This window comes from Cynara cardunculus (assembly GCF_001531365.2).
Source record: "Cynara cardunculus var. scolymus isolate 2C chromosome LG 3, CcrdV1, whole genome shotgun sequence".
In the NCBI taxonomy this organism is placed as follows: domain Eukaryota; kingdom Viridiplantae; phylum Streptophyta; class Magnoliopsida; order Asterales; family Asteraceae; genus Cynara; species Cynara cardunculus.
The window spans coordinates 37,349,963-37,360,184 of NC_037530.1; the positions used below are offsets into that span (position 1 = coordinate 37,349,963).

General features: G+C 31.9%; 1 protein-coding gene across 1 annotated transcript; it reads left to right on the top strand.

Moving 5' to 3' along the window:
• The first annotated feature begins 2,975 nt into the window (after positions 1-2,975).
• Positions 2,976-7,521, top strand: LOC112509816. The gene is made up of 5 exons (XM_025114990.1): positions 2,976-3,298; positions 4,218-4,338; positions 5,977-6,188; positions 7,023-7,196; positions 7,277-7,521. The coding sequence occupies exons 1-5, from the start codon at positions 3,098-3,100 to the stop codon at positions 7,364-7,366; spliced, it is 798 nt and encodes a 265-aa protein (XP_024970758.1). The 5' UTR covers positions 2,976-3,097; the 3' UTR covers positions 7,367-7,521.
• Positions 7,522-10,222: the final 2,701 nt, after the last annotated feature.

The window sequence follows — 10,222 nt, forward strand, 5'->3', positions numbered from 1 at the left end:
AACTTAAATTAAATTATAATAAAAATAATAAATTAAAGAAATTACATAAAAATAAAAACTTTTAAATAGTTGATTTGATATTAACATTTATATATATTTTTTCAAATTTTTATGATATCTTCAAATTTATAGTTTATTCAAAAATAAAATCATTAATGCTTTCTTAAAAACACATAAAATCGTATTATAACATCGACAAAGACAAATAATAAAATGAAACATTAAAACTGAGATGTGTCTCGCTGCATTGACGAGTACTCTTCTAGTAATTATTAATATATATATATATATATATATATATATTAATCATAATTATTGATGTTGAAATAATTAATGACAATCACAAAGAAGGAGGTTCTTATAAGAACTGCTGTTGTAGACTTTTAAGAGAATTTTTGATTTGATGAGTTAGAGATGAGTTGACAACAACAACAAAAATGCAAAAATGAGGTTCTTAAAAGAACCTACATTGGATATGTTCTTATAGAAAACTAAAAGGATGTGGGGTTCTTATAAAAACATCTCCAATACAAGGTTCTTATAAACAAAAAGTGAAGTGGTTTGTAGGAACTACCATTACGAATAGTTCTTATAAGAACCCCATCCCCTTTGATTTATTGTATAATAACATTAATTCTCACAATTAAGGGGTCGTTTACCAAACACTTACCCGGGTAAGCACTGACCAAGTCACATTACCTCACCGGATGAATATGGTAAACACTTACCCGGGTAAGCACTTACCAAGTCACTTATAAGAACCCCATCCCCTTTGATTTATTTTATGTAAGTTCTTAATTTGTTGAGTTGGAAGTTAGGTGATGACAAAAAGTGTAAAAATGAGATTCTTATAAGAACGTCCATTGGAGATGCTTTAAGAACTAGGCATGGGAATGGCCCCTGATCTGTTTGGGAACCCGGTCCATCCGCCTCCGTTGGGGAGTGGGATTCCTCGCTAAACCTTGGATGGGGATAGGGACGGAGATCCCTGTTTGTCTCAAACTGGGGATGGGGATGGGGACTGGGACGGGTATTGCATTCCCTTCCCCGCCCCGTACCCGTTATATATTAGTTAATAAATTAAATGTATATTATTTATTTCAACTAGATTGGTTATTTCCTATTTCCGAACTAATTTTTTTATATCATATTTCCTAACTAGTTTTAAAATCTAAAACTGTTATTTTCTAGATGTTACTATGTAATATTTTGAATGCCAACTCAAAATACAATTACTCAATCTGTTTTGGATATTACTCGATTTAGTTTTGGATATTACTCGATATGTTATGGTACGTGTGACGTTAAATTCTTTTTGGATTAAATTGAATTTCTTTTGGTTTTAAGTTATTAATTATTGTATGATGTTGTGATTTTTTCGTATTAAATTAAATTTTCTTTCGATGTTAGGTTTATTAGAAATACGTGAGATTTAAATACGTGTGATGTCTCATATGTTTGATTTAAATTAGTTTACATAAATAGGGAAAACAAAAATATCTGATACGATTGGCTAAAAATATTACAAATAATTGAATTAAAAACAAAATTATCAAGTAAAGGGGGGTTCATTTAAGAATGAAAATGAGAATGCATTTTTATACCTCCCAGTTTAGCTTGGAATAAAAATTTGTGCTTCAGAGGAATGGACCCATTATATTATATAAAATTAAACAATTTATAATTCATTCTCGTTAATTATTGCTTAATAACTCTAACCAAACACCGTCTAAATATTCCAGGAATGTAGGAACAACCTGTTTTATGAGTAAATGAATATTATGACAGACATTCAAGATGAACAATATTTCATCTTTTAAGGGGGTGTTTGAGATTGCTTATAAAAATAACTTATTGACCTATTCCGTTATGGTACTGGTAATCAACACTTTTGAATGTTTGGATAAACAGTTTATATCGGTGTCAAACCGGTAATAAAAAGTTTTTTAAGAAAAGATAAAACATTATGACTTATAATAAGTTGATAAAGACTTTTGTAAAAAAACACAAGTTGCTTCAAATAAACAATCTCAAACACCCCATAAAATCGACTGACTGTCCCTATTTAAGGTTACCAAATCAAACTCTACTTTGTATTTGGCTTATTAATTGATTTTTTAAAGAAAGGGGAACGCTTTATTTCTCCAAAAAATAGAGAACCAAAAGTCAAAATTTCCAAAAAAATTATATTCGTCTCCAAGAGATTTTTCATTTTGGAGAATTCAACATTGATTATAATATTAAAATATTTCATTTATCTATTAAATTATTATTTCTCTCTCTAAATATTTATTTTCAAAGTTTACTATTGATGGTGTCATTTGAAAATCATTTTATCGGTTATCTCTATATTTGAAGAAAAAACCATGATCTCTCCTACTTTTATTTATTTATTTTGAAGATAATTTTAAAGAAACAGTTGAAAGTAAAATATCAGTTTAAAATAGGACAAATTGCATGAAAAAGTAATGTACTTTAACTTGATTCCTACTTTCGATAACGTACTTTTAAAATTTCATTTTGGTATCAAAGATGTAAAGTCTTAAACATTTAAGTATCCGAGTAACCAGTTGAAACATTAACCGGTTACCATGCTGATGTGACGAGTGATAAGATAAAATTGAGTTGAATATCAAATAATACTGAGCTTGATACCACATAACTCGCTAAATTAGCATGGTAACTGATTAATACTTCAACTGTTGAGTCAAATACTTAAATATTTAAAAATTTACATGTTAAATATGAAAATAAAAATATTTTAAAAATATGTTATTTTTTCATGCAATTTTACCTTTAAAATATCTATTTTTCTATTTAAAAAGGATGTCAGCATTTTAAACTTTCCCGAATTGAAGGAAACACGCGCCCTCATGTCATATGCTTTACTTTCCCCATAATCCACCGCTTTCCTCCAATTTCACTATAAATATCCCTTCTCTCTCCCTCACGCCACCGAATGTAAAACCCTAACCCTCCCTAATTCATTTCCAGATTCTGGTATTCTATCACCCTGTTTATCCGATCGGATTGATTGTTTCGTTGCTTGATTTTACCAGAAGCAGAATTCGATTTATGATTGATTTGATCACACACAATGTCTGCGATAGTCTGTGGGAAGAGATCTTTCTTCGAAGAATTACCAACGTCAACGGGTTCTGTGTCTCCTCCCGTTTCTAAGAAGCTTCGTTGTTCTTCGTCGAATTCACCGGTTCGGCGTTCGCCTTTCACCAACTCACCGACGGCCTCTGCCCTTATCGATCAGCTTCGGGTTGTTTTCCCTAACACGGACAAGCAGGTTGGTTTCTTTACTCATTTGTGTATCTATAGGTGTTAAAAAGTGTCCAATTATTGTTAAATCGTTGTTTGTCAGACTTAAAAAAATTGTACATCATAATCCTTATGTAGTATTCGTATTTCGTGGTTTGTCAAGGCGGATTATTAATTTAATTTACATTTTAGTATATACAAACTGTTCAAAATTCGTCTGTTGATGTCGATTGTTGCGTGAATTTGTGGGTATTGCGTTTGGTTCACTCTTTGTTCGCCGTTAGCGTGACTTAATGTTATCAATTTAAAAACTAAGATGATTCAAAGTTATGATGCATATAGAAGTGCTAAATTCAATGGGGAGTTTTCGTTCTCCAAAATGCTTGAAATCATCAAAGAAGTTAAATAGTTCCCTGTTTGGTTGGTGTAACTTTCTAATACATTTGTGGTGTCAATATTGCCTGTGAATGTGTATTGCGTCTGGTTCGATTTTGTTTGCCATAATGCGTATTCAACTTAGTATTATCAATTTAAAAACACCAGGATGAAGCAAAGTTATGATGCATATAGAAGTGCTAATTAGATGGGAAGTTTTGTGATCCAAAATGCTCTAGATCATAATAAAGGAGATTATTTAATTTGCTGTTTGGTTGATGTAAAATTTTAATGAATTTATGATGTGAATATTGTCTGTGATTGTGTTTTGGTGTCTGGTATTTAATCAAATCAACTTCTTTTGTTGCTTGAATCAGATAGTATAAATCAATTTTTATGGAAATTATATGGTTACCATTTGTGCTTGTTAGACGAAGTGCTTTCTATCATGTGAAGTATTGCTTTTATAGGCTCTGATTGTTTGCATCAAATGTTGATCAAAATATACTATGTTGTTCGACATTTAAGTGTTCATGAACTGAAAATAAATCTTTTTTTTTTTTTGCTTCCAGCTCCTGGAGAAAGCGCTAGAAGAAAGTGGCAATGATTTAGATTCTGCCATCAAGAGTCTCAATGAACTTTATTTTGGATATATGGATGGGAATTCAGGTCATATGGCATTGTCAAATGCAGGTATGGACATTGACAATTTCTTTGATTCTGAATTAGGAGCAGGTCCAATCTATGCGTTATAAGTTACGTACTTACATATTAGATAATTAACTAGAAAATATTCTGTTGCAAGTATTTAGTGGGTTTTTGCTTTTACAAGGGTAAATATGTTGACATTCTTAAGTACAACTTTAAATTTTTGGTTGCGAGGAATGCATCTCTTTTTGTGGGTTTTTTCTTTTAATTTCGTAGAATCTTTCCCACATTCATGTCTGGTGATTCGTGATTGATCCCTTAATTTTGTATTTTGGTGTTGGCTTACTTGCTCATGCAACTGGAATGCCATAAAGATAGTGCATGCACTTAAATAATCAGAAAAAAAGGTAGAGAGAAGATAACACAATAATGCCAACACTTGCGCTTTCTGTTTTCTATTTAGATTTCTTGTAATGCAAATGATCTTCTATTTTCTTTTATGTGATAAAATCAAAAGGCATTTCGCTGTACTCTCTCATTTGAAAAACAAAGATGAAAACTGAGGTTTTAGTTACTAAACTTGTTTACTAGGAAAGCGCATTGGCTAAACGAGACCTAAATTAGTTTACTAGTGAAAATTTGGCGGAATGACTAATTTACTACTATCTTTTTAAAGGAATGGAAATGTCTATCTTTTGGCATTGGAATTTCGGGGTTTAAACCTTGTTTCTTCATTAATGTGACTACCTTAACCTTATAATGATTTTTAACTGTTAGGGGAGGAAAGTGACTCCCGAAGATATTACTAAAATTTCATTCTGTGACATAATTTGGTGTTACTAAAAAATCAACTAGTGGTCCTTCCCATGGTTTGCATCAGCTGCCGTCATCTGTCTCATGATTTCCATCCATCGCATGCTCTATTAGTCTTTGTTTGTGTAGTTTTTTTGTGTGCATACTTGCCACTAAAGAGCCTCGTTTTCGCTCTAGTTGCTTCTTGCACTATGCACTTTTATGTTTGCCTGGTAGCCTCTTTCATATTATTCTCTTGCTTCTTAGCACCACAAGCTGCTTCATGTCATCTTACCTTCTGCATTCTTCAATTCACCACCCTAACTGTTTTTGCCCCCATTGTCATCTGGTTCTCTGCTGTGCCCTTGTATTTTAATTGGGGACTGGTGAGTGTGGTGTTCAATTTGCATCTCCTAGAACATCACATTTTTTGTCTATTACATAAATCCATGATTTGAGTTCTTTTATATATATATATATATATATATATATATATATATATATATTTCGCATCATGTTATTTCTGTACTTCTAGTTATGAACGAATTTAATGTTCAAGTGTTTTTAGAATGCAAATTCTATGAATTGTGGGATATCCAAATCCACCAGATGTGAAGAACCATTGGACTTGTCTATTTGATTGAAAATTTATTTCTGTTTATCATGTGAAAGATGAAATGGCTTCATTGTTGTTCAAGGTAAACAAACAGTACCATGTGGTCTCTTCTCAGTGGATTACCTAAAAGGCTAAAATGTTTGTTTTTTGCTACTTGCCAAAGTTTTGTAATAGTAATCTTGAAGTTGAATATTGGGTACTTGTTTCCTAAACTTGCCATAAATATATCTAATACACATGATTCTTTCATGAATGCAAATTTGTATGTTTGACAGCTTCTAGCGAAGAATATGTTACTGTGGAGAAGTCATCAGCCAATGGCAACACTCCAAGAAGTGGTGCAGAATGGGTTGAACTGTTTGTCACAGAAATGATGAATGCTACCAGTGTTGATGATGCTAGATCTCGTGCCATGAGGATGCTGGAGAGCTTGGAGAAATCTATAAATGAATGTAGTGGTGGTGAGGCTGCACAAAGCCTTCATAAGGTTGGTCTCTGTTTTTGTTATATATGTATATGCATGTATGTATAGGGGGCCATTCAAGGGAGAACTCAGTATTTTGTGCGATCCAATCTCGACCACAAATCAAAGTTTAAATTAAGAAATTAATAATTTTGGTAATTTTGACTTAAAATTTAAATACCGGCATTTTAGAAATCTTATCTCTCCTTTCCCCTCCAGAGTGAACTTTCCATTGTGAATTTGTGATACCTACTCTGCTGTATACACGCTTTGAAACCCTAACATACACAATGTGATAAATTATAAACAACGAAAACACAGAATGCAATACAAAGGAAACAACGTAAATACACTGTGTTACTGCCATCAAAGATTCAAAGATAACACACTGTTGAGAGTTACGGATTTCCTATTTATGGGAGTTACGGGTTTCCTATTTATGGAGAAAATAAACTAATTAAACACATTTGTGGGTTGTCTTTTTTATTACTGAATTACCCCTTTTTATTTATTTAATGAATAACATAATTATCTCACATTGGATCTCATGGTTATCACAAATTATTGAGTTCTCATTGATTAGGCTCCTATGAGTACCGAGTTATCACTAAGCCTTCATAAGGTTGGTCTCTGCTTTTTCGTTATATGTATGCATGCATGTATATGATTGACATGAGGAGAACTTGTTTTGGGGTTTCCTTGTGTTGAAATTTACAGCAATGGCATTTACACATTTAATTCAGAAGTGGCCTTGGAAATGATCCTGTTGTTTTGGAACCTATCGTATGTTGTACAATCTTGATGTTTTGAACCAAGTAACTTGTTTCTAAATTGTGTCGTACCCACTATGAACATCAGGAAAATACGGCCGTGAAGGAACAAATCGAAGTTCTAGTGCGGGAGAATAGCATACTGAAACGTGCTGTAGCCATTCAGCATGAACGACAGAAAGCTTACGAGGAGAGCAGCCAAGAGGTGCAACAGTTGAAGCAGATGTTGTCAACGTATCAGGAGCAGTTGAGGACTCTCGAGGTTAGACTTGCATCTTTGGCTGTTGATTTTGTTTTAATACGAACCAAAACTAATTGATAATGGTCGTGGTATGTATGTAGGTGAATAACTATGTGCTGAGGATGCATTTGAGACAAGCTCAGGAAAGCAACAACTGTATGCCAGGACGGTTTCACCCAGATGTCTTCTAATAAGAGAAACAAGTATGTATATGTTTATTTAGAATATATATATATATATATATATATATATATAGTTTGTTGTAAGGGCGTAAGGCTACATTTGCCATGTAAAGTGAAGTTAGAGGACAAGACCTCCATGTGTTGTTGGTATACAATAATTGTTTCGATGAGTTTTTATTTTGCCTGCTTTTGTATTTTTTTGTAGTGTTCTGAAGTAAAATGATTACTTTAAAATTAAAACATGTGGTGTTTAAGTTGATGCTGAATCCCGGTCCGAGCACTGCTTAGAGGACAAGACCTCTATGTGGATAGGAACCTGAAACTGTTGATGATCGTTTCATTAGTTGCACGAAGAGTTTTGAGGTCCGAACAAAAGTGTTCAGGTGGTGGGGGGTTTGTTTTCCCTCGGCATTTGAATTTCTCAAAATTCTGAAAAGGATGTATGGTAGATCACTGATCACCTACAATCTAACTTCTAACCTCAAAAAGGATGTATGCTTACTTAAGCGCTTATTAAGTCACATTATTTTATCGGATGAATATGACGAGGACCAAGAATCAATGCTTAGTAAGAGCGAACACAATGACCAAGAGTCTTTCCAGTAAGTGTGGACGGTGACTCTTACCACGGTTAGCGTTTACCAGGTAAATTGTTGCATACGGTTACTTTTTGGTGAACTAAAATCTTACTTGGTAAGTAAATAATAGTGTTGAATATTACTGGTAAGCATTTACTGGGTAAGTGTTAGGTAAATGACCCGTAATTTTTTTCAAAAGGGATATGTTGGGTGATTTGTTGGATTACAATGTATGTAATTTCGGGATAGCGAAATAAAATGGTGTTTTCAGATTGGATTTCTTCACCTACCACCCCGCTTTTGATATTCAACTTCTCGTGCAAAAAGGTTCATGCTTTAAGTATATATTATTTATTTACGACAAATACTCACGTACATTAGTCACTTTTGGTAAGGTTTGAACCTTTGACTCACTCCCATGAGGTTGGACTCTAACAGTAACACATGTATCGTTGGTCAAATAGCCATTTAGTAAAAAAAGAACCATACTTCGTGGATGAATTAGTGTTGCAGTCCACGTGGGATAATGCTAAAAAGTGAATCGTCAATGCTCACTTTTTTTGTAGTGACCCTCGGTAAGTACGGAAAAAAATTCAATAAATGTTTTCCATTAGTATAAAATTGAGTACAAGAAATGTTAATAATTTACCGAGGAAAGAAATCTTATTTATCTTTATCATATATATATATATATATATATACTATTATATATATATATATATATATATATAAGAGTACTTAAATTTACATACTTCTTGTTAGGTAATTTGAAACCAAGAGTATAGAAACTATGTTGATAATTTTTTTATAAAAAGTAAGAATTTTTTTAGTTTATAACAAGAAATATGTGCTATTTTGATACAAAAAGAGAATTCGTGTGMATGAGKTAATMGTGAGGGTCAACGAGAGATCAATAATAAAGAAGATTATCAAGGTTTTCTAGACAAGTAGACAAATGAGGATCAATAAGAATATGAAAGAAAAGATGATCGATTGAGATTCAATAAGAATAAATAATGAATTAAACATATAATATGTAAGCTCAACAAAAGATTGTTTGAGCATTTAAATAGAAGCTTGTTGTGTGGTGGAATCCCAATGAAAGATACATAAGTCAAACAGTTGATGAAAATATTTAAATTTTATTTTCCTTCTTTTTTTGTTCAACCAAAATATGATTTTAAGATTAAAAGTTTATGAAACATGACATTATAAAAGACGTTAGTAGAAAAAATTTATTTATTAATCATAAAACCATGAAACATATCATAAATTATAAGAACAATATATTGATTGTCAAACAATAATAAAATATTTTATGTAGAAGCAAAAATAGATAATAATAGTCAACAAAAACAATTAGAACAACATAATCAAATAGCAATAGTCAATAGAAACATAAATTGATAAAAATATATAGCAATAACAAGCACATGATCTTAACGTTGAATAGTTGAAGCACGAAAACAGTCAAACATATAGATATGGTAATAGCCAATATCATTAGACCTTTTTGGAGATAAAAAAAAAAAATTAGAGAGTCAATAATAAACAATAATATATAATGAATGACAATTAATTTTTTTTTAATTTTCTTCTCCAATGTAATTAATTGATATATTTTTGGGCACTTATTATCTACTAATTCTTTTTGCCCCTTTATTGTATACTACAATTTTTTGGGTTTTTTTAAATTTATTATATGATTTTAGACTACTATTGTATTTAAAAGAAAATTTTTGGGCCCCTGATATTTTTGGGCCCTGGGCGTGCGCTCGTGTCGCCCTCCCCAGGGACGGCCCTGCTTATAGAAAGATTTGATTTAGGGGCGGTCTCATGTAACGTGATAGCTTTTTCATAAATAAATTGACGTCCTTTTAGTAATAGAAACTTTGATAACCCTATAATTTACGAATCGTCGGTGTCATGAATCACTTCCCAATTTAGAACAAAGACCGTAACTACATATTGTCATCAGACGTTTCAAAAGATGACGAATACCTTATTTTATTATTATTATTATTATTATTATTATTATTATTATTATTATTATTATTATTATTATTATTATTATTATTATAACTATTATTATTGTTACAGTTGATACGCAAACATCAGATAGTTTTTTAATCGCAAATTGTGACTGTAGGCTTCGCCTATAATCCTGAGGTAGATCTCGACCACAAACACATATGTAGATAGCAGAATTCGAACTCCTCTAATTGATTTTATCATCCCTTTATTTTTATACTGTTAAGACGAACTTATGAGCCGTTTACCAAACGTT

Bases quoted from the DNA above. Each gene is read 5' to 3' on its own strand.
- LOC112509816 (XM_025114990.1), top strand. From the start codon at position 3,098: ATGTCTGCGATAGTCTGTGGGAAGAGATCTTTCTTCGAAGAATTACCA. The intron at 3,299-4,217 runs GTTGGTTTCTTT...TTTTGCTTCCAG, and splicing joins TCCCTAACACGGACAAGCAG to CTCCTGGAGAAAGCGCTAGA. The intron at 4,339-5,976 runs GTATGGACATTG...TATGTTTGACAG, and splicing joins TATGGCATTGTCAAATGCAG to CTTCTAGCGAAGAATATGTT.